The 25,429-nt window shown below is 38.5% G+C and overlaps 1 protein-coding gene across 1 annotated transcript in view; it reads left to right on the top strand.

Moving 5' to 3' along the window:
- Window positions 1-6,459: 6,459 nt before the first annotated feature.
- Window positions 6,460-25,429, top strand: part of SRFBP1 (serum response factor binding protein 1) — a 67,410-nt gene continuing 48,440 nt past the window's right edge. The window contains exon 1 of the mRNA XM_082302105.1: window positions 6,460-6,552. Coding sequence (XP_082158231.1) covers window positions 6,523-6,552 — 30 coding nt within the window. The 5' untranslated portion in view covers window positions 6,460-6,522. The remainder of the gene's footprint in view (window positions 6,553-25,429) is intronic.

Here is a 25,429-nt window from a genome sequence, read left to right as displayed (position 1 = left end):
CAGCAGCTGTTTCTTTAAAGTCAAAAGACCAGTGACAGAAAATTTGAGTGTTCCAAGAACTGTTGTGTACAACTAATTACTTTAAGAAAACTTATAGTGCATTCCAAACTTTTGTTTACATTTGCTGATTTTCATTGGGAAAAAAAGTGATTTTTTTTTTTTTCCTAGAAAAAATTTAGTTTACTTTGAGACTATGATATGAAGAAACAATGCCTTTAAAAAAACTCAAGTTAAAATGCCACAATCCTTTGCACATTCTGGTAACAGTAACTGTTAACTAGTAGACTGAAAAATTCGGAGAACTTATATTGTTAAAATTTGTTCTTGTATGTCTTCTATCTTTCTCATATATCAACATGATTAGTATCAACACTGAAACATGATTTTCATTAATCACCACATAACAGTATTGTGCAAGTATGCAATTTCCAAAGTAGTACTCTTTGTACTTTTATCATTTGATTTACCAAACTAAAGCTTTGCTTTAGAAGTCAGGAAGCTTCACAGATCACTTTCTGATCTGTGGAGTTTGATGAGTTCCATTGACTGGACTCCTGAGGGAGGAATCCTACCTGAATTCTGCTCAGCTTTAGACTTAACTCCTAGATCAGTTCCAAAGGGAAAAGGAAACAGAGAGAAATCTTGATCAGTCAGGTGCCCACTGGAATACACTACAAGACTCCAATTCCTCAGCTGCTTTTGTACATGAACCTGAAGAAAGATGACACTGACTCAAACGCTTTTAATTACTGAAGGGAGCACTCAAGGATCACTTTGTTGCATCTGGAGTAAATCACATCTGTTTATGATTTCAGACTTAGGCAGACAGTAACTTCCAATTTCTCTCTCCGTATTTCTGAGTTTTTGTTCACAACTACAATTTGACATCAATGCCAAGATTCATCCTGCCTAACTAATTTTTAATTGAGGCATTTAGGTTAAGAATCTGATCACCCTAGACTTCTGTTACCCTCAGCAACAAGATCATAGATAAGCTTAAGTGCTCTATGGAATTAACCCTGTGTCTCCCTCTGAAGGGAATGGAAGTAACAAATAATCCTGATTTGACTCCTGCTTGATTAGACATCCTGTTTAAAAGCCTAACATAGGGTGTGACAAACTTTGCCTTCAGACTTTTCTACACATAAAATTTATGCTTACCAAATTGAAATTCTGGGACAAAATAATTTCTGAATTGTCAGAGTACAATTAAACGATGATGTTTTGTTTTATATTTTCACATAAGTAACTAAAACTATTCTACAGATGAGAAATTCTCTTCCATATTAGCCAAGAAGTTTCTCCTCTACTTGTCTGTTCACACCTCTCTATTCATAGTAAAGATTCCATGCTACTCCTGATCCCACTCACTTAAAATTTCATACTACAATTTATCCCTTTCTTTCCCACTCCTTTCTGCAGCTTTTTCTTTGCAATACAGACAGCAATCAGCTCCATTAATCCCATCAGTCACTCCAGTACTATCCCATACACCCCTGTCCCATCTATTTCTAAGCTCCATCACCCACTTCCAAATTCCTCTTCAGGGACTGGGTATGCAGACTCATCCTGTGTAGCTCTAACTGTAGACACCACAGGTGTGCATTCCCTGTGCATTTTTTACTGAGGATTCCAACAACCTCTCTCTGTGAATGAGTCAGACCCACTTCATTCTCATCTTTCCCAGCACATCTGTTGTTTGAGAGCCATGCCAAAGAACCACCGTCCATTTTTTGCTCATGGGATCTCTTCAGAGTGCTTCTGCAGTATATTTTCAAGTGTTCCTCCTGCAAGGGATCAGAGAGAGCTTGCTCTTTTTTCTCCCCCTGAATCTTACCTTTGAGTAGTCTTTTCTGCTATCATAAATTCAGCGGTCATCTGTGGACTGAAACATAGAAGTGTTTTTTTCTACTCCAAACTCACCAACCAGGTCTTAACGATTTTTGGATATGGAATGTTTTGGGTTACCCACAACATTTTATTGGAAATTATATATAGTTTTAAAATTTATAATAATACTTAAGGAATCTAGCAGACTTTAGGATCCCATTTTTTACTTAACAATTTACCTGTGTGTAATAAGGGAAAATTTCGGCCTCACACAACAAACAATTGAAATAGTCAGCTGAACTACTGGAACCGCTTAGTAAAAAAGGAAAATGTAGGATATAGGAATTATTCAGTGATGTGTTTATGATGGGTTGCAGAAGAAAACAATGTGCTTTACACATTTAATATCTCAGGCTGGAGTTCACCACAAAATCTTCTTTCCAAGCTCTGTTTTCATATACATTAAAATAATAATGAAATTTAGAATTTTTAAAAAAATTTAAATTCCCAATGTGTTGCTGAATGTTGAATGAATTTTAAGTATGAAGGAATCTAAATGTTAATTCTGCTTTCTTAATAACAGGGATATGATCACTTATGATGTAAATATAGTGAGTTTCACCAAAGCATGTGTTCTAATGAGTACATAAGGACAGTAACACAGGTATGTGTGTATGAGGACTCAAAAGTGAAGAAAGCAATACGGAAAATAATTGCAATAATAAGAGCAAACTTTTCTATTCTGTCTTAATAGTCGAAAGTCTTCATAGAACATGTTTATAGATGATGAAAGAATTTTTTACTATATATTTTTTCAATAATTTTTCTATGTAAATAAGAATTCATATCCTGTGGCAGAGGCGGACACCACCTTCCCTTTGTCTCCCTACTCATAGTTGGCAGTGGGGGCTGCCGTCTTGGGAGGGAGCGGTACCCCCCCACATTTTGGGTGTCTCCATGTTCCTGTGGGGTTCCTGAGATTTAGTGATTTTGTGTTAAGTGATTGTTTTTTGGGTTTTTTTTTTTGCCTGTTGCTGTTTTGCATGTTAGTAAACTGTTATTTTTTTCAGTTATATCTACTAGGTTTTGTTCCTTCTTAGTGGAAAGGGATTGGTTGAAACTAAGGGGAGGTAACTCATTTTAGAGCATCCACAGCTTTAAATTGTCAAGACAAAAAGAAAGGGAGCAAGCCCAGAAGAGATGTCTTGGTATCAGTATAAAGAAACTCCTCTGGCAAAAGTCAAAGCACAAGCTGCAGGAAACTACAAGTTGCAGAAAACCTTCTGTGTCTAGCTAACATTACTGGCACTTCTTTCTGTAAAGCTTCTTAAATTTGATTCACAAAACATGAAAGATTAATTGAAATTTCTACAGTTTACTTCTTGTCATTTCCAATACAAAACAAACTTCGTACATATTTCATTACATCTGTACTGAGCGTATGAACGCAAGAGTCAGTCTGCAATAATCACATATTTCAGTAAGTACTCCAAAAATATAAATTTATGCATGGCCTCTGGGATCAAGGCCAGTTGTAGCTACAAGATGGTCTACACAGCTGCTACCACATCACATGAACCTGGAGCGTGCCAAGATAAAGGGAGAGAAATAGGACCCAGCCATAACCCCCTCTTTCTTTAAATAGTTTTCCATTTCAACTCCCCTGTATTGTTCTGCAACATCTTATGTCCTACAAATAGAATCATAGAATTGTAGAATATCCTGAGCTGGAAGGGACCCATCACTGAAGTCCAACTCTTGCCTTGCACAGGACACCCCAAGAATCACACCACATGCCTTAGAGCATTGTCCAAACCCTTCTTGAGCTCTGTCAGGCTTCCCTGGGGAGCCTGTTCAGTGCCCAACCATCCTCTGGGTGAAGAACCTTGTCCTGATATCTGACCTAAACCTTCCCTGACACAACTTCAGGCCGTTCCCTTGGGTCCTGTCACTGTTACCACACAAAAGAGATCAGTGTCTGCCCCTGCACTTCTCCTCATGAGGAAGTTGTAACTGCAGTGAGGCCTCCCTTATCCTCTTCTTCAGGCTGAACAGACCCAGTGACCTCATATGGCTTTCTGCCTCTAGGCCCTTCACCATCTTCGAGGCCCATAAATAGATGCTGCCCTGCAACATGCATACACAGACAGCTGTTCTCAAAGGAGAGAAAATGGTTCAGAAAAATGCATTCCAACACTGAGAATAAGTGCCAAAATATTGGAGTTAAATACTGACATGACAGGAAGAAACGTCAGAACAAAACATCAAAGTACGAAAGTGTTACATGGGGCAATGCCTCAGAGCATCCTGACTGTGACAAGCTGACAAGAAAATCTTGACTCAGAACGAATTTAAGTCAAAATATAGTATGACAAAGGGCCAACAAAGAAGTTGTGAGGCACAAAGATTCTTAACTCTGGAAGGTCAGTGAGGTTTAAAAAGGGAGAAAGAAATAAACTCACTTATTTTCAGCAATGACTAAGTGAGAAGAAAACAAAATTGTTGGATGAAAAAGGGCCAGAAGTATGTCATCAGGGCCTACAAGAAACTTTCAAAGCAAGCTAATTCAGTATTCAGAGGAAATGGAAAGGCAAATTGAAGTTATTACCCAGTAGGCTACACAGACAGGGAACAACTCTAATTGATGTGAGACCAGGCCGGCACTGTTTGGATTCACAGAACCGCAGCTGGCTCCCTGGTCCTGCTTTTGTCTTTCTCTTTGCTAAGATGCACAATGGAATTTAAGACTGGCATATCTAGGGATTAGTTTTGCATGAAATATCAAGACAAAAGGAAGAAGTGCTTTATTTTCCTTGGAAGATCTTTCCTTCTGGGGTTTCTGCAATCCAGTTTTACACTCAGTGCAAACAAATCCGATCTAGATGTGAGATTATATCCAGCAATTCTTAAAAGTACATTGACGGCATTATGCGTATCACATCCAAAACTAATCTATACTCGGATATAGTCAAATTCAGCTCCTTCTCATGTAGAACACTATAGCTGCCTGACCTTGGTGGTACTACAAAGAAAGATCACTCCATGGCGGTTGGCTGAATTTCAGTAAACTGGATATAACTGTCCAAGTCAGAATTTTTATGAAGCAGCAGCTGTGGTAAACACCCCACATCTGCAGTGAGAGTCAAAGCACTCGCAGCAAATGCTTTAAATGAAAATCAGCTCCTGTTGGAACAAAATTTCTTTACTACAAGATGAAGGGATGAGCTCAAAGTATTTTCAGTTGGCTTTTTACTGATCCAAATGAAACCTAGACTGCTACTGAACATCCAGCACCGCTTTCAGAAACATCCTAAATGGAACTCAAAAGTAATACGTTGAAGGACTAGTCTGGCTTAACCTCACTTCCATGTAAGACTTGATAAAAAGTTCAGTCAAAGGCGATTTTGCTGCAGTTCACTCACGGGAGATGCCTGAGCACCAGTTAGAAATTAAACATTAAAATATAACAAGATCCAAATGCTAGATCCTGCAGATAAAATGCATTGCAGAGACAGCTGACAACAGTTGTATTTGTTTAAGTATTTAGACTTCAAAGCAGAATCCTAGGCACAAGAGTGCCATCCAGGGGCCAGCTAATTGCTGGTAAATGTCCAAAGAATTTCCTGAAACTTTTTTTCTGTATAAACAAAACTGGGTTTGTTTAAAACAATTTCCCCAAATATTTTCAAATATGACCTCAGTTCTTTTTAATACTGTAACAGATAAACAGCAATATGAAATAAAAACTGATTCATTCTCTAGACATACTAAGATTTGCTTACATTTAAGCATGGATTTTCCAGAAGTTTTGTTTCAATAGAAGAATATTTGTAGCAATTTGTATCAAGAAGGTCTTCTAGCCCAATAAACTGGCAATCACGAGGAAAGTTCTGATGAAACTTTGCCAAACTTTTGAGACTGAGACATCGCGAAAGCCAGAACACGTGCTCAGCCACATTTCACTACAGACATTTAAAATTAATGATGTATATAAAATGTCACACAACCAAAGCTTCAGGAGGTACAGTTTCTACACAACTCCAAATCTTCCTTCTGCTCAAATGAGAAACCCAACCTGGAAACTGTAAAGCACTTTGGAAATGGAGGCTGTTTTGTCAGGGTGGGGATAGAGCAAAGCCCAGAGATACGGCAGTGGTCACAATTTACTCCTGTAATGAGTTCCACTCAGCAGCAAAAAGGGGGGGCAAGAGAGGGGAAGCAAGAACCCCAAAATATTTCTAAGATTACAAACCAGTCGTGGGGGCAGAGGCCACTTCAGTTTAAGGATTTACAAGCGTACATCCCCCGAGGCTTTGGATTCAGCCAGCCAGCCAGCGATGCCATGCACGCAGCAGCGCAGAGCAAACGCCGCGCTGCGAGGCTTCAGCTTTCACCTCATGCGAGGCGAGCTCTTTAGGAACGGTCCCAAACGCCTCGGGTAGGCCGGGCTCGGGATCCGCCTCCTGCCCACGCCGCTCATCACCCGCGAACACCAGAAAAAACAACCCAACCAAAGCCCTTCGACCCCGTTTCGAACGGGAGCTGCGGGCGGGGCGGGGCCGGGGCCGGGGCCGGGGCGGGAGCGGCCTCGCGGCGCCTGCGCGCGGTTTCGGTTCCTGCGGCGGCGTGGGGAGCGCGCGGAGCGGCCCGTGCACGGCGCGGCCTGCGGGGCTCTGCGGAGGCGCCGGCGCCATGGCTCCCGTGCTGAACCTCAACAACGAGGTGAGACACCCGCGGCCTCGGGGCGCCGGCGGGAGCGGGCCGCGGGGACGGGCCGGGGGGACTCGCGCCGGGGAAGGCCCCGCGGCGGCCGGGGGAAGGGCCGGCGCGGCGGTCAGCGGCGGCGGATCGCCCTGCGAGCGAGCCGGCTCGGGGCCGACCCTCCCCGCAGCCGACGTGGCCGCCTGGAGCGGTAGGGAGGGCCCCATGCGGCCCCAGGTGGCTGCCGCCCTCCCTCGGCGTGGGGAAGCGCATCCCATCGTGCTGGCGCTCAGCTGTGATGAAAACAAACATCCGTCTTGTGAAGTTAAGCTACTTCTAGGGGAATGCCATGCGATTTCTACACGTGTGCCTCCGTGCGACGTCCTGCCCATGAGTGTCATTTCATCACGCCTGTCTTGCCGTGTTTGTGTTCACACTGAAGTTTTGCAGCTGATTCTGGCGGACCCACCAAAGCCCGAGGTGCCTGCCTTCTGATGGCAAAGATATGGTGTTGCCTTATTTTCTTGGAGAGGGAGGGACAGAAAATGAAAAATTACTGGGTTACAGCTAACTTCTTCCTGTTCTGCAAGAAGTTTGGTGTTTCATATTTATTTCAGAATATGTTTTTCCTCTTTACATTTTGGTTCGGTTGAATTCGGTTATGAGTGTTTCACTTGTGATGGGTTTTGGTTACACATTTGCAAATCATTGTGCACAATAAGCCTGACACAACTAACGCAATCTCTTTTTAGGTGTTGCACCAACAGTTTAGAGTAGCTGGCAGTTCTGCTGCGCACATGTGGTATGAGCACCTGCACTTGGCACTGTCCTCTTCCAGAATTCCTTCATAATTAACAGCTTGGTTACAATTTGTTATCAGCAGAACAAAAATTACTTTGTTTTAGGCACGTAGTTACTTGGAGAGGGGTTGATCCAAGTTGATTTCCTGGTCAAGAATTTAGTGAAATGTAGCCTCTTCATCAGGGAAAAAGTTTGATAGTACATAAAATAGAGATATTTACTCAGTAATTATTGGTTCTTGCTGTCAACAAAGGTAAGGTCAGAAATGAGTGATTTGACACTGAAATACACCTATAAATCACCAAAGAAAGAAGAGGGTATTTCATTCATTGTTGTAGCGCGGACTTTTTTCTGATTGATGCAAGTTTGTTTCATAGTCTTTCACCACAAAGATGCTAATATAACAAGGGATGAAAACAGAAGCATTACTTGACTGAGGTGTTCTTCAGAAAAAGAGTACAATGAGTTTCTATAAAAACATTGGAAAATTTCAGTAAGGACAGTGGGAATGTCATTTCATCTTATACTTCAAACATAACCTTCTCCTAAGAGGGAACTGAAAGTAAGTTCTGGAGGAGGTAGCTTTCACCAGAGTTTCTACAGAAAGTAGACACTCTGTAATAATAGGTCCATCTGAGATGTAAGGTAGGACAGAGAAAAATCCTGGATGCCATGTCTTCCGGAGGGACAGAAGATCAGTCTGACTTAGAGTAGGATGGAGATCTAGCATGAATAGATTAAAAAGTGTTTTCCATTTCTATGCATGTGCCCTTTTGTATGTGTCAGAGCTGTATTAATTACCATGGTGATTAGTCATAAAATGTGAAATAAGTTTTTTACCAATACCTGGATATTTCCTGTCTCTGTAGCAATACCTTCTGTGTATTTGTTCCAGAGATGCCCTTTTAAGAAGGTATCTTAAGAGTAAAAGTCGTATCTTCCTCTAGTAGACAAGATGGAGGAATTTTATTTAGGACCTTGTTTAAAGGAATAATTTTTGAAAATGCAATCTGTTAAATAAACTTTCCTTGTGTATTGTTGCAGCTTGCAAAGGGAAAGCAAATTACAGAGCAGCTCTATACTGTGCACCTTCAGCTTTTTGCAATCAGACAGTACTAGGGATCATGCAGATTTTTTTCCCCATTTGGCTTTATACTGTAGGCATGATGATATTTGTTGCAGAGACAACCTTTTGACACTTATATAGCTTATAAACTTGTTATCTTTGCTGGATTTACAGGAGTCCAGTATCTGAAGGAGGTCTACAAGAAGGCTGGAGAGAGACTTTTCTTGAAGGCATGTTGAGATAGTACGAGAGGGAATGGCTTTAAATTGAAATCGAGTAGATTTAGATTAGGTATTAGGGAGAGGCTCTATGCTGTGAGGGTGGTGAGGCACTAGTGTATGTTGGCCTGTGAGTATGTGGCTGCCCTGTCTCTAGAGGTGTTTAAGGGCGAAGTTGGATGCACTCTGAGCAACTTGGTCTAGTGGGAGGTGTCCCTGCCCATTGCAGCAGGGTTGGAACCATGTGATCTTTAAGGCCCCTTTCAGCCCAAATTGTTCTATGAAATTCTGCTGTGTTATGCTTACGTTACATATTTCAGGTTTTAATTCTAGCAAAGAAAGACTTCTGCTGTTAATGAACTTAAAATACCATGTCCTGCTGAATGGTGGAATCTTAAGAAATTCTAGGATGATAAGATTTCAAAAAATTTTTTACCAATTCGTATTTCATTTATAGGAAGAGCAAATAGTCTTAAGACCAGTGTTTCTCAGTGGTATAAACTGGCACTTTTCTTAATGTTAATTGGCCTTTTTTTTAATTGCTTACTGGTTTATGTTTGATATTGGTAGCTAACAAAACAAATACTTACAAGTGTCAAAAAAACTTACTTGTACTGTAGTATCTACTACATGAAGTGTATATGTGCTTTGAAACTAGATGACATTTAATTGCATGATGATTGAGTGGTGATGATGATGATTACTATTATTAAAAAAATTATAAAAAAAACCCTAAACAGTGGACTGTGATGTCTGTCTGCTTTTTCAGAGCTTTTGAACTCAATGGCTAATTTTGGAGAAATTGGAAAGGAGTAGAGTCCTCAGAAGTTGTTGGGCTTTGTTTATTTTTTATTTATAACTTGCTTAAAGAATAGTACCTCCATGGAGCAATATTGTCCCAACTCTTCTGATCTAATAAGGAACAAAGAATAAAAATACTGTACTGTTGAGGTGACTGTATGAATGAGACATTTGATGTAAGTGTACAGTGTTAAGGATCCAGCATGAAAAGAGGAAATTGCAACTGTTGTGGTGAGGTGAAATAAGACAGAAAATATTATGAGACCAGTCATAATAATTCATTCACAAATAATTAATTTAAACATTTCATTAATCTTTCTTCTCATGGAAAGTTGTTTATAGCAATGTAAATGCTTCAAAGTTTCACATTATTTCCATGTTAACAAGTAGGACTTGTGCCAAAAGCATATAAAATTTTCTTCCTCTTTCTTTAACTGAATATATACCTAGATAATAACAGAAAAAAAGCAAGGTCTTGGCAGTACCCACAGTCAGCAAGGTCGAATAATTTTAGAAAGCCATCTTGCTGCTAGTAAATAGCATGGTACAGTTTCAGTGTGACTGAAAAACTGAGGTTGAAAAGGGTTAAGAAATTACAATTCTCTCGTAATTCAGGCATCTTATTACTGTATGGGATTGCTGCATTTTGACTACTGCCCAAGGGAGAATTGGGTGGGTGCAGAGGAAATAAAAACCATAAGAAGTTGGAACTAATTGAAACAGTGAAGACTAGAGTTTTTGGGAAAGAAGAATATGCAGTATTATCATTTTCTATTCGCTGCATTCTTTGATAGAAAGGAAAGCATAAGTCGTAGAATGAAAATTTCAGTTTTGCAATTCCATATTCACTGCATATGATCTTACTTTTGAAGGAGTTGTCTGTATTAAGCCTAATTGTATTCTCCTATTGTGCTTACTCTTACAAGCATACAGGCTGAAGGAATCATTTTAAAAACTTGTTGCTGTCTTGAATACGTTTCCTATTTTGAAAAGCTTTCTAAGAAATTTCAGGTGTCTTGCCACAGAATAGCTTCCAAAGTTAAACTTTTCTGGAAACATTTGCTAGATGGCAGCACATAATCATCAACTGCCATAGAGAAGGGCAGGTTTAAAGGGAGATAGCTCATATTTAATGTGAAAAATTGTCCTTGTTGATCAGCAGTATACAATAGTATGAAACAGAAGGTACAGATATCTAGGGGTTTTTTTCAGAACCTCTGTTTCTTAAATTATGTTGTTCTGGTTTTACAGTCATAATCTGCCATCAATACTGTATTATTGCAACAAATACATTTTTCTTCCTACCCTTCTTTTTATTTTTTTTCCTTTGAATGATACTTTGTTTGCCAGTACCTCAAGGAGCTACACTGCAGAAAGCTCATTAAGCTAATGCAAATGAAGTCTGTATAAATTGTTTTAAAAATAAGTGTTCTAATGTATACCTACATGAATGCCGCAATGGCTGAAGTTGAATATTAGTAAGGTATTGTATTATGTAAAGCAAATTCATAGAGTTGAAAGTCATTTCTGTCTGTGGGACGTGAATCAAATTTCTCAAACTTGATTGGATATGGAAACTTTGGTATCAGGTGAATTTTTCTCTTAAATTTGTAGTAATTAATTTCATACAGACAAAATAATTTTTCTCTGTATTTACAAAGCTATGAGTTTTAGATAATAAAAGCTGGTGTCTGCACAATGCTTGTCATCCAAGATAGAATTGTTCTTTTTTATTTCCTAAAAGGTAGAGTTAAGATAAAACCATATCCTGAGAATGATGTGTGTGCACACATATTTTTCAGTCCGCCAAGCAAAGTCCAGAATTAAAATTGTTATGTCGGGAGCTTAGAGTATCACAATATAAACTGTTGTACCAAAACACTATGAATGGAATTAATCACCTTGAGCTTCATTACTATGTGGCAACACTTAGCTCTTTTACTCTTTAGATTCAGGACTGATATCCTATCCTGTGATTGAGCTGGGCAGCAGTTTAGGTGAATAGCACATTTAGAAAGCAGTCTGGACATGTGAATTAAGAATTTAGATTGGTGTATGGCAAAGTTGAGTATGAGTAGCGTGGCTGATAATGAAAAAAATCAGAGAAAAAGCCATGGGGAGTGACCTTATGAAGAAAGACTGACGTACAATCTCTGGAAGTCTGAAACTGGAGTCTTGAGTTATAGCTGAATTAATTACTCAATTATATATAATTCAGTAGTTATACAGAACTATATCTGTAATCTTGTCTCTTTTATCACAGTGCAAACAGAAGTAAACGTATATTCGGAGATGCTTATATAAAGACTGAGTTGTCTTGGTGTAGCATGGGTAGATGTTGTGTTTGTCCTTAGGTGGTCACACACAGCTAAGATACTGAAATTGCATTTATACATGCCTTCATTCACAAATTGCAGAAAGTTCAAGTACATCCTTTTATAATTAAATAATTTTTGGTGACCAAAGCTTCTGTATAGCAGTAAAGAGAACGTGGTCTGAATGGAGTATCAGGAAAGATTAGAGAGGGGGAAATTTGAGTGGGTCATTCATTCTTCCTGAAGCTGAATTGACTTCTGTAACCAAGAACTGCCTCATGATTTTTGTAAGGTGCACTAAGTGTGAAAGATCTGAGTACTTACCATGCTAGTCTTTACTGTATTATATATTTCTGGATTTTATACAGTAGGTCCAGCACGCTTGTATAGATATTTTTGAATTGATACCAGAAAAATTAACTTAAAGTTTTTTAGTCTTTGAATCGTCACCATTTTTGCAAGAAGTATTCTGTACAAAGTGAGTTTAAGACTTCACTGTGGTATTTATTTGCAGTTACTTAAGATCTTCCTTATTTTCAGCCTTCTTTAGCATTATGTATGACTAGCTTATCACTTAGATGTGATATACCTCTCTGTGTTTTTGTTGACTTAGGATGAAATTAGACATTTTGTTTATTAATGGTCTGGTTTTTTCCCCACATTTTATTCTATAGAAACCAAGACAGTTTTTAACATTGAAGCGCCTTTTTGTGGAGAATTGCTTTGCAGTTCAGACAGATGTGACATGCCCCTGAAGGAGTGCGATTCTCCAGCTGTGGTTCCTTGAGCATCCGGACTTGCTGCTTCTGAATCTGGGGCTTCTCACTCTCCTTGCTCTTCACCCATTCCAGCCACATGGTCTTGCCTCCCTCTTCGGGGATCATAAGTTTTTTGCTAGGGTAGCTACAGATTGAAGGTAGCAGGGTCTTACAAGTGAGTGGGAGCAGCAGTGAATGGGATGGGACCAGAGGAGAAGTGGAGAGATGGACTGTGCCACCACCATGAGTGAGCTGTTTGCTTGGCTGATAGACATGTGCTGGTTTTCATCTTAAGTATTTATCTTTAAGTAGTGGCTTTCTGTGAAATAAACATAAGATTTGGGGAGGGTGTTGAACTAGCAAAACCTAAAATAGGGTGATATATAATGAGTAGTTATGCTGTCCAGCTGGTGTTTGTTACAGAAATTAATTAGTGATCAAGGCTGTTAAGGCAGGAGAATTAGAAAGTTCAAAGGGGAAGCCAAAGGAGCCCCTTACATTTGTCTAATCTTGATAGCTTTACATAGTAAGTTCATAGGAGACTAGTTACAAATCAGCTTGAAAGAAGAATGTTAAAATTTCAGTGATGTCTAGGTATATAGGTGCCTAAGATCCTCTGTGGTCAAAATTGAAGCTGTGGCTGGATACTGGTGCTGCCAAAACCTGTTTATCCCTGACTAACTTGTTATCTTAAATACTTCCTTGAAGCTGGTCGTACAGTCTCTTATATGTTACTAAGTTTATGTTTATTTTTTGGGAAATGTGACTCGGGGTGTATCAGAGGGGGAAAAAATGGCCTCTTACCTGTTGCAAAAGAACAGGTTTGCAGTCCGGTAATATTTGAGTTGCGTTTCCAACAGTAATTAGGGAACTAACACTTGGGCCTTCTTGGGCTTTCTTTGAAAATGTTTTTCACTATCATGGACAAGTTGATGTGAGCACTCAGGTTTTCAGTGTATTAGATCCAAAGATCCAAATGGCTTCTATTACCTAAGGTATGTTGTGATATTTTAAAGTATGTTCCTAAGCCTTCCTTACACTGATGAAAAAGAATCCTAGATGGAAACTTTCAAAATAACACTGACAGAGTGCTGTAGACATTACAGTGTGTAAAACAGTTTGAAATACTGGGCAGCCAGTCCAGTGCAGTGATCCAGCATCTCACTGAAATAAAGTAGCTACCCTTAGAGATCTATTTGTGTGCTATCACCTGGGCTATGTGGTAATCAAAGAGTCTCTTAGGGCAATTTAATATTTGTGTCTGCTGTCTTTATATAGAGGGGAAGTGAGACTTGAGATGAGGCATCTGACCAGTTATCTGGTATTGGACTGAGCTGTGAGATGTCTTAATGCTCATAATCCGAAATATAGTCTTGTCTTTTAAGGCATGACACTGTCTGATGGGGGAAAATACTTAGTTTAATGGCTTAGTCGTTACAAAACTTTCCAGTAATTGAGAAAGCTGATGTATAGGTTCCCTCAGTCTGAGATGAGTTGAATCCTGTGAATCTTGATGACCAGCAGAGTGCACTGATCACAAATATTAGCAAGAACTGTTGCTGGACTACTGTCTGGCAAAGAAGGGCAGTTTTATGGAGGGAGGGGAGCCTGGTCATGTATTTCACCAGTGGGAGCATTTCCGTGGGAAAAGTCCTTGGCAGTGCTCCAAGGGCTGCTTATCCAACAATTAGCATAAAATACATGAGCTCCCTGAAAGGAAAAACTGGAACTCAGAACTCTTTACTCCTGAGAAAATTGTTCTTGCTGGTCTATAGATGAGTTCTCTTTTGCTATTTTCTCACTGGTTTATGAGCCTTATTTCATCCAGCACCTATACAGTATGCTGACCAAGCCATTTTCTTGAAGTAGAAGTGTTTACCCTAGACTCCTATCCTAGGTTTTTCAGTTCTCTTAAGTGCCCCAGCATCTAGGCTGTTCCTCAAATGGTGGACACCAGTTCTTGTACTCCTCTGAGCTATCTGCCAGTATGGTTCAGCTGTATCAGAGAGTCTCTGTCTCTTGGTCAACTTAAGCCAGCTTTAGGTTCATCTGTGACCACTTCAAAATTATTCTTAAGGTAGAGTGGCCAGCACTTGGATACTTAGGAAAAAGTATGGGTGTTAGGATGCTGTGTGGTCAAATTGAAGCTGTGAATGACTGTTGGCACTGCCAAGATCTGTGTATCCCTGGCTTGCACATGGTCTTAAATACTCCCTTGAAGCTGGTTCTGCAGTCTCTTAAATGTCACTAAAGTCAGTCTAAAGTCTTCGAAAGGCATATAAACAAGTTATGAGAACTGAGAAAAGATAAATTTGTAAACAATTCAAAACTAAATAGCTAATCTTTTCCATCAGTTCATTTCTTAGTATACTGGCAAATCACTACGTTTTTTCTGTATATTAGAAGTCTAAGCAAAGTTGGAAAGCAAATACGGCTTTCTTCTTAAACTGTGGAATACTTGGCAGCAGTCATTTTAGCTCTGTGGAAATGCATGTAAAAATTCTTGCATTAGTTGTGTTACTAATAAATAATACTAGGCACAACAGTTTCTTGAAGAAGAAGGAAGTTGTGCTACATAGGGCTTGATTTCTGCTTAAAACAGTTCAAGTGTTAAATTGCTGACATTCTTTTACAGACCATGTAAATGTCCTAAGGAAAAGGTCTTTTGAAAGCTTATGAAATTTCCAAACTTATACTCTGCGAGATAGAATTCTGAGGAATTGTGGCTTTTTTTTTTCCCTCGGAACTCTTCCAGCAGCTGTTTCTAAAGTTTCTAGAGTTGCCACATCATCAGTTTTACTAATATTAGCAGCAAATTCTGATCTGCATGCTCTTCACACAGATTTTGTTTCAGCAGATTACTGAAGCAATTAAGCATGGCTAACAAGGCAGTTTTTTTACTTCTGGCAGTATTGTATACAGCCGTTACTGGACTGCTGTACTTGAGGACAGTAATGAAAACTTTTTCTTAGCTCAAGTGGTTTATATAAAGTGTGTGTGGTAGGCCACGTAGGCTAGTAAGATGCTCTCATAAAACAAAAACATCTGTGGTTCCTTGGTGTGGTAGTGTGCAATAATGAAAAAAACATGCAAATGGTCATGGGAAACTTTGTAACTTTTATTTTAAAGGAACTGTGAGGTACTTCCAGTACACAGTGTCGTTTTTTTTTTTTTTTTATCAAATGTAATTTATAGCTATATATGCCTGATTAAAACACAGTTTTAAAATGGTTCTGTTACAGTAGATATGCGTAATTGCAGAGGTGTTTCAGCAGCATTTTATTGCTGGGTGTGGAACTTGCTGCCAAATGAGGAAGGGAGCAAGGCTGAAATAGGTAGAAGGGAAGCGGTGATGTTAGACTTTTTTATAATAGAATTTGGGAGCTTGGGGGAGGGGATGTTCCTAGAAGGAGAATAGTAGTCAATTGTGCATTCATTGCAAATTGCTTATTAGTATGCAGTGATAAAATGTTTTCAGTTTGTCTTACGTTGTAGAGGTCAGTAGTGAAGAGCAGTAAAGGGAAAAGTCAAGTGGCCAACTGCTAAATTCAGTGATTCTTTTCATTGTCCTTCAAGTCATTTAAAGGAAAGGGCTTTTATATTCTTGTACTGATTTTATATGAAAAAAATTACCATTATGTTGTTGCCTTTGCAGAGAAAGGTCACAATGATAGCTGTTTATTCATATGGCATTTAATACCAAATGAAATTGTGTATTGAAAAAGAAGCTGAGGCAGATTGCTCTCTACAGATACCTGAAAGGAGGTTGGAGTGAGGTGGGGATTGGTCTCTTTTCCCAAGTAGCAGGAGAAGAGGAAATGGCATCAAGTTGTGCCAGATTGGCTGTTAGGGAAAATTTCTTCACCTAAAGTTTTGTCAAGCACTGCAGCAGGATGCTCAGGTTAGTGGCTCAGTCACCATTCCTGGAAGTATTTAAAGATGTGTAGATGTGGCACTTAGGGACATGGTTTAGTGGTTGGCTTGGCAGTGTTTGATTTGCAGTTAGGCTTTATGATCTTAAAGGTGTTTTTCAATGTAAATGGTTCTGTGAATCCTCTTTGGTGTTTTATGAGGACACATACTGAGAAGACACTAGATCTTGTGTAGGTATGTTAATGTAGAAGGAGATGAGTGGATAGAAGGTGTTTGCATGAGAGGCTGGTGAGAACTGTTCTGAATACCAACTAGTCCAAAGGAATGAATGGGGAATTTCATCGAGAGGCAGTTATCACTGAGGAAATGCTGCAAAGATTATGAATAGCACAGAAGAGAGTACCTTACATGTATAAGATAGGAATTCCAGACAATATAAAACAAAAAGGCAGTTAAGCTTGTAAGTCTTTAAATATTAGAACAGACGTAGATGATGGGTGGGTGATGAGGTGTGTTGAACAAGATGAAATAGGATGAGGAATGAGGAGAGCTCATAAGGGTGGGAAAGGGAAAATGAGTTTGGTTAGAAAAACCTAGAGATCGAAGAAGAATGTAGGAAGCTTCAGAAGAAGGAAATCTTCCAACAGAACCAGCACTTGATTCAATGGCTGGCCAATGAACATACCACTGGGCAGACCAGTAAGCATGAGAAGGACTTGTTCTGTCACAACAAAGATTTTGCAGGAGCCTTCAAGCGTTGCTCCAGGTTGTTAATGAGTCACACTGGGATAGCTGTATACCAATCTCTTGTACATTTGGCATCTTGGCAACAGATAGAGAACAACTTGTGTAAAGGTGTTTAAATGAATGAATGGATGTCAGACATCTGGCAGGGATATTTTAAGCTCTTTATTCTTTCTACTTTTCATACTTGTCCCTTTCCCCAGTTTCTATTGATGTCATGAAGAAACTTCTAGGAAGAATACAGATCATTGGATTTTTGGGGTATTTTTAAACACTGACTTCCCTGTGTGTTTGTGTTTATGAAAAATTCTCACAATTAAATAGGGTTTTTTTAAACAGATCTGAGGGAATAAGGAACACTAACTGGAATAGCAAGGTAATTCTCCATTCCCATTAGCAAAATTCTTCCCATCCTTCAAAAAAGACTCAAAAGTAACTTACATGTTAGAGACACTTTTTTTTTTTTTTCATAAATCTGTAACTACTAACTGAGATAAAGTTCCCACAAAAAATACAAGTCATAGAGGCATAATAGCAGAAAGCACCTTAATAGATGAGCAGTTTTCCTGTTGGAAGTAGTATAGTATTTCAGTTTGTTAGGCCAATAATATTGCAGCATGTTTGAAGCCAGTGGACATTAACTTCCCATTCTGGTGATGTTCACAGTCTTTGGCTGAATAATCATCCTGTTTGGAAGTGTAAAACAGAGAGATTATCAGGTTGTATTTCCCGAGACTATGGCTTTTGCTGGTCACTGGCATACCCTAGGCCTGAGCAGGGGTTGTGTTCATTTGTACTCACTGGATGTGTTTTGATGTGTTTCATATGAGTGTCAGGTGTCTGTGCTAGGGGCACCATAAAACACATGAAAAGTTAGACTTGATAGTCTATTACTAAAAGAAGTCTCATGCTTCTTCAAAGAAATTTGGATCTGGTAGCATTTTTTTAATAAGGAGACAAATCTTTTTTTTAAGAAGAAAGGCAATAGTACCAAATACTTTGAAAGTCATAAACCACAAACAGCTTTTTTGTTCTTTCCCTATTTTCTTGTTCTCTTTTCTTTTTTTAACAAAGGATTTTTTTTCCTTTAAAAATGTGGATACTAAATCCTTATTATTTGTTTCTCGACAGCTTTTTTTCCAGGCACAAGAAAAAAGTGCTTATGATATTTTTGATTTTTTTTTCCGTCCTGGAACTCCATGCACTAATTTTTATTTAATCAATGTTTTGGACTTAACATCATTCCCTGCTTTTCTTACTATGCTGTGTCATTCCATGACATACCACTCTACTTACTTCCTGTGTGATGGTTTTCGTTACAATCTTGTGATGCTACATATATAGATGATTTCTTTGTCTTTCTGAACTTTATACATGTCATATCAGAACATAAGAACTCTTGGAAATTAGAGATTAGAGAGGAGAAACTTCTACTGTTATTTTAAAATATACTTGCTCGACAGAAATTCCTTAGGGTTGTGAGGAGAGTGTAATAGAGCTGCTTATCCTTCCGAAATGTATCAATACTGGTGATACATACTTACTCATATCATGAAAATTAGCTGTAACTGTTGGAAGATCCACTTGATGGGTGGTTTGCTTCTATCCAGAACACTGACTTCTGCTTTAGCAGCTGAAGTTGATAGCTGTTCTTTTGTTAATGGTTGAGCATTCCCCTTTTTTGGTGGGAGTTTTCACATACCTAAGGAGCCTTCCAGTCTTTCTCCAGTACTTAGGCCTCTCCTTGCTTGTGTTGACAAACTTGGCAGAGGAGGAGTTTGAAAAAAAAAAACCAGTTTGAATTTTAAAACAAAAAGTTTATTTTTCTTATCATAGTAAGATCGGTTACTTTTATGATGCAGGCATTCTGTATATTTATGGTCAATATAAAAATCGTGGTATTTGGCTACTTTTTTTGTCTTCCAGATTTATGGAGGAATGGAAAATGATTTAGTAGGTATTTCTCCAACTTCATCACTCCTTTGCTGATGCTGCTTTGTTTCATTTAATGAACTTGAAACCATTTTTCCATAATGATTCCTTTATGCTTGCATAATAATAATAATAATTTTTTTATGTATTAACATATTATATTTATATATTACAATTATGCTTGCATAACAATATATAGTGACACTGAAATATAAGTTTTGAAATGGGTGAGTCTTGCTACAAAACAAGTGTTTATATTGAATGACATGATAATAGTAATAAAAAATTCCTGGTAAAATGAAGATAGAAATATTTGTCAAATATAGTGATGCTGTAACATTGCACAGGCTTCCCATTCTTCCCCAGCCTCTTGGTGTGTGAGACTAGTATAAGCTGAGGGCAATTGAAGTAACTATAAAAGTATCTTTTTTGCATGAAGTGTCTTGCACAGAAGCAGCTCTCTGTCTTCTATCCCATTCAGCAAGTTGTCAGTGTTCTAATTTCTCTTGACGTTTCAATCACCAGATTAAATCATCAGTACAAAGAATGTGGTAAAAATAAAATGTATTGTATATGTAAGTTGAGAACCAGTGATGCCTGGCATGTTACAGCTTTCAGTACAGTATTCCATAAAGCTTCATATGGATATCCTCAGTTATTCCTCTGTCTCTTTTTAATTTTTTAGTGTGTTATCCTTATGGTTACTCCGTTTGAGTGTTCTCAGTAACTGTAGTTATGGCTTATGTTTCCTGTCCGTTTGGACAATCAGGGGATGGTGTTCTGTGTCTGGTTCAGAGCCAGATGTGCTGGTGAATGAGTATGCATGCACTGTTCTCAGCCAAAATGGGAAAGACTTGAATTCTGCTAGTGTATTTCTTCCATGTGGATGTTAGTTCATAGCTCCTACTTGGCTACCAGTTTTCACAAAACACGTGGGAGCTCTGGCCTGTGATGATTGGTCAACCTTGATTTTGGTTTAAGAAGCCCAAAAGTTACCAGAGACGGATACTGACAGACAGTGTGCTTACAAACCTGATTTTCTCAGAAACCAGGCTAACAAATATAATTTCGGAATACACAGTTTCGATGCTGCACTCTTTCAGAATAGCTGAGAAAAGTTGTAACATACTAGCACTCAAGACTTGAGGGTTTCTGTGGTGACTTATGAAGCCAGTACTACCATTTATATTAGCATCTCTTAATTCCAAGCCAAAGCAATGACACCACCAAAACACACCTCCAAAGTAATACTTGAATCACTGTGGTTGAATTTCTGTATTTGTAATGGTGAAAGGTTCTTACCCAATTTTGACACTATTTTCTTTTCATGATGGCAGTTGAACCCTACATGTTTGGATCATGTTTGTGACCTATATAATTATCGTCAAAATTACACAGATTGTTTGTGAGTCAGTGTAGTCAAGTTGTGGTGTCGTGCTTCGGATTATGCAAGTAATGTAGAGATTCATAGTGTTGCCTTGTGAGCAGTGCTCTTTTCCACCTGCTTTTAAAAGGTTCAGCATTTGAAGAGGGGAAAAAGCCCTCAGCACTCTTATTACCTATAGACGTGTGTTCACCCTCGTAATTCATACGTCACTACTGTAGCTTCTGCTGTTAACTGTCTTTCTTTAAAGTCAAAGCTTAAGGAGGCGTGAAATTCACATGTGACTTCTAACTAGATCTCTGGTCTAATTAAGAAGTCCTAGGCATAGAAATCCGTTGATTTGAGCTTAGCTCTATTAAATGTCTTTATCACATCCCCCTTCAACCTTCCATGGAAATATTTTTAGCAGAGTGATAACTGGGGGTTATCAAACTTGCATTCAGCTGATCAATTAAATAGAGTTAGAAATTACCTTCAGGTAGTCCTCTGTTTTGGAAGACCTGTATAATTTTTACTTCCATGTGGTTACATATGCAGTGATTTATCTAATGTAGCATCTTGAGTTTAAAACAGTTATTTCTTATCTGGACATTTACAACTCTGGTGTATATTTAGGGTTTAGAAATCTGTCTAGCCATCTCATGATCCTGGTTTGGACTTGAATGCTTTCTGAAGTACTACATAGAGTCTGACTCCATCCAGTGAGACGCTGTCTTTGAAGCAGTAAATCCATTAAATTTTGGTCTTTGGCAATGAGCAAGTAATTCTAGGCTAGCCTTACTCTTTCCCAACTATCTTAGATATTTGGAATTGCTTTTCAAAACCTTTAGATGAAAATGATCTTTTCTAGCAGTTCTGAGTACTCATTGTGGTTTCCACTTGGAAAAATTATGCTAGAAATGACAACTGTTCTCCATGCAGGAGGAAATACAGTGCTATATTGAATAAAGAAACCCATATTTCAGTGCTTCAGTTGAGAAAGTACAAAGAAAGCAGCATGGGCAGACTGTGGAGGAAGCATTTGACAGTAACTCACAAGGGGTGTGTGCATTACTTTTCCTGTGAGGAAGGTGGAAATTCGCCCAAGTGGGCGGTGTGCTTTTTTTTCATTCATCTTTAGCAAACCCCTTGGGAAACCTGACAGGGGGAATACCTGAGGCCTGAGAAGCTGCAGGTGTTTTGCTTTCTGGATGCTCCAGCTAGTGGTGGCATTTTTGCCTGCTTTGGGCAGCAAGGTTCGGTAGTTTAATCCAGAAGCATGTTTCAAGAATTTTTATGCATTCTGTTAGTTGTATTGGGATAGGATTGAGTCCACGTGATTCAGACCTGTTTGCATGTAGCTGAAGATGTCAAAGGCAAGATTAAGACCGCATTGGTGTGGCACAAACAGTAACTGAAAAACTGTGTTCCAGCACTTTCTATGCTGGGATTTGATCTTTATATTAAATAAAGAGATAGCTCATTTATTGTAGTCTGATTTGTTGTGGTCCATCCCTCTGTCTGTCTTCTGTGTGTTCTTACTTTGCTCTTTTCTGCTGGAACTAACTAGCATTCATGTGACCATCAGGGAAAACAGTTCAGGAAACTGATCTGGCTGAAAATTCACCTTGTTTTGGGTTTTTTATATATTGTTTTTTGCAGTATATATTTGTATAAAACTGTTACAGAACTGAACACTGATACTCCACCTAGGTGTGTTTATGTTGTTTCTGCCTTTGCCACCCTACTTACATATATTTTTATAGTGCAAATATATGAAGCTGTATTAAGTCTGACTGCCTATTTCCACATCTTTTGACATGTATAAAAAATATACTGTAATATAGGGATTCTTTTTGTAAAAAAAAGAAAGGAAAAAAGGAAACTTGGCAATTGCTAACGTTTCCTAAGGATCTAAAAATCATTAGATCTTTCAAGCTGACATTCCAGATAATAGAGAGAAATATTTGTAATGAAGTTCCAGAAACATTTTTTCACTTAGATTATTCACTCAAAAGATTATGTACTATTGTTAGTTCTGGCTAATATGTGATCCAACTGCAGGTGTTTTGAATTTTAAAACTCTGTGTTGCCAAATAGCACCAAAAATTAATGTTGAGAATACTCTGTTGCCATGGTAATTTCTTGGTTAGAAGACTGCCGAGTAACTGTAAAGTGAAACCAATGCTTTTGATGTGCCCTAAAATGAGGAAAAGAAAGAAGATCAGTGAGAACTGAAACATCACTTAGTTCCATGTCTTTCTTGTAGGTATTGGAGAGACCTTGAATATTCAACTTAAACACATTTCACTTTATTTTTTGGTTTGGGTTTTTTTCAGCTGGAGTTCTTGCTTTGACACTTGTTGTTGTGTAGTTTAAGCAATTTGTAAAAATTTGTAAAAAAGGCCACTGTACAAAACACGAGTGGTTTTGGTGTGTTTTTAGGGACTTCCTCCCTTTCTACTTTAGCAGCACTGTTTAAACTTGAGGGAGTTCAACAGTAAATCTCTTACTGCAGTAAAACCTAAAAGCTGTTGTATACCTACAGGCATATAAAAATTATTTTTCCTTTTGCTTTGAGCCATTTTGATCCAAATAGATCAGGCTCTTACTTCAACCTCCTAGGGTTTTCATGGCATGAGGGGAATCTATGAGGACTGAAGTATATCCTGTACCTGCAATTTCATTTTTTTCCTGTCATTCATTCACTAGACCCTGGTATATAGTAACTTGTCAATAGCAATATGATTGGCTGTATTTAAAATAGATTCTTCCCGGGACAGAACTAAGAACCTTTGTTCTTGATATTTTCTCCTTGTTATCCCACTCTCATGTGTGACCATGTCAGGTAAATCCTGTCAGCCTGGAGCATACAAGAAGAAACTGAAATGCTAAAGCCGGCTCAGAACTACCCTCTTTTTTTTTCCAGGCCTCAAGTGATAGAAAAGACATAAGAGACCTTATATTGCACAGTGAATTTGGATGCATCTAAGTAAAATTACGGAACATTGCTTTAGGAACATCATCTTAAAATTGTAAAAGAAGTATTTTTGCACTTGTGTCTGCAAAGTTGTCTTGTTGAAGACAATTTTCATACAGGAGAGACTTTGCCATGTTGAGGGAGGGGCTGGAGGCCTCTGTTTAATGGGTGTGTGTTTGTTCAACCTTATGGATATTTCACAATGCTATAAACTCTTACGATTAGGGTTTTTTTTCACTAGATGATGTTAGATGCAGTGTCCTTCCTTGAAGAGAACAGAATGATTTGTCTTTTCTGGTTGCTTGTACCAGAACTAGGACTAGACTGTGTGCTGGCATAAAGCAGAAGTGGATGAAGAAATTCTGGTCTGTCTAGTGCTGGTTGTTTAAGGATTTAATAATTTAAGCGCATTATTGGGTCAGGACCAAAATATTCAGTACCTCATGGGCTGAAGCCCAAGAAGAACAGTTGTATGTGCTGCAGACGGCTCCGAGGAAAAGGCCATGTCCATCAGTTTATTGGCTTCCCTGCATTTTGGATAGCTGGGGCTCACTGAGTAAGTTAACTTTTGTTAACTTTGAGTTAAGAAGATTTTTAGATGTTCTGGGTCCTTCAGGTATTTTCATATACAGTACTAGCTTTTGTACGTGGTAATGTGAAAAAACACTTTTCCTTCACAGTTGTTCTAGTATTTCAGTGTTTTTTGAATAAAATACATTCAAACAAGTCATATGCAGAAATGTATTAGTGCTTCTCTTAATCCATTGGATTTTTTTTGAAGAATGGTTTGGTTTCGGTTTTTGGGTTTTTTTGTCAAGTACAGTTGATACTGTAGTTCAGAGTAGACACGTACCTTTCTTGATACATCTACAAATCTTTAGTCACACTTTCCTTTACTTTTTTCTAATTGGCTGAACATTAGCTTTGTTTGGAGTCATATTGCTTGTACAGATCTCAAAACAAGTTTCAGAAGTGGCCAAGTATAACATTTTATTCTAATGTAATGTTCGTTTGAGAACTTTGCTGCTGTTTTCTTAAAAATGTGAAGGCAAATATCTTTGACTAGTCATGTGAATTTGAATGTATAATTGTACCTACACTGTCATTTTATCCACATTCTTGCCATCCCTAATATGAGGACTGTTTCTTAGTGATACAGACTTTCAGAACCTAAACCAGGCTTTTTTGATGTCGTTTTATCTAAAAATGCCTTACATTTCTCTTAAAGAAACTTGAAAAATTTAAAACAAGTTTTTTTGGAACTTAGTTATGTGGGAGGCTCTTAAAATAACTTTGTACTCTATTGCACATGTGTTTTATCTTGTATTATGTACAATAACCATGTTCCATTAATTTAAAAGGGATAATGTCTGTGATCAGAAGCCCTTTCTAGACAGTCTAACACTGATTTAGGAACTGATTGAGCCCTTCCAAGACTTTTGTTAGTTGAAATTAATTTCTGACTATGATGAAATACCAGTGGCCAAACGGAACTATTTCATGAAAAAAACCAAAAAAAACCTAGAGAAGACTTAAAGATCAAAGGTTCAGTTAAGTAATCCTGTGTCAGTTTCTTTCTGGGCACGAGAAGGGCTTGGACATGCTGAGGATTGGGAAGGTCTGATTGGACTACCACGCAAAAAGACAAATCTCTGGGAATGGCTATTAACCCTTTGGAGCCAGGTGTAACATGGGAGGCACAGTAGGTGAAGCTATTAGTTTCTCCCTTTCTCAGCTGTGGATTCTGGGTTAAATACAGTTCTTGTGATGTCTTTAAACACACACTTGCTAGAAACCACCCTCTTGGTTTGATATGTACACTCTGGTGGCTTTGTACTGTGTCAGTGTTACCCATCCATTCAAGCTGGGGCTGTTTTCATTGCCAGATGAGTACCGGAAGCGTTGTGCAAAGTATCACTTTAATGTAGGCTGTGCTGAAGCCAGCAATTGCTTTTACAATCTCCCTCAGTGGTGTGCACTCCTTGGAAAAGGTGAATTGCAGGGGAGTTTCTAGTTCTTGCCTGTCTTGTCATCTGCTGATCCCCTG

Source organism: Coloeus monedula (genome assembly GCF_965178545.1).
Source record: "Coloeus monedula genome assembly, chromosome: Z".
In the NCBI taxonomy this organism is placed as follows: domain Eukaryota; kingdom Metazoa; phylum Chordata; class Aves; order Passeriformes; family Corvidae; genus Coloeus; species Coloeus monedula.
Note: the sequence above shows the minus strand (reverse complement) of the source record. Positions and strands in the feature narration are given on the sequence as shown.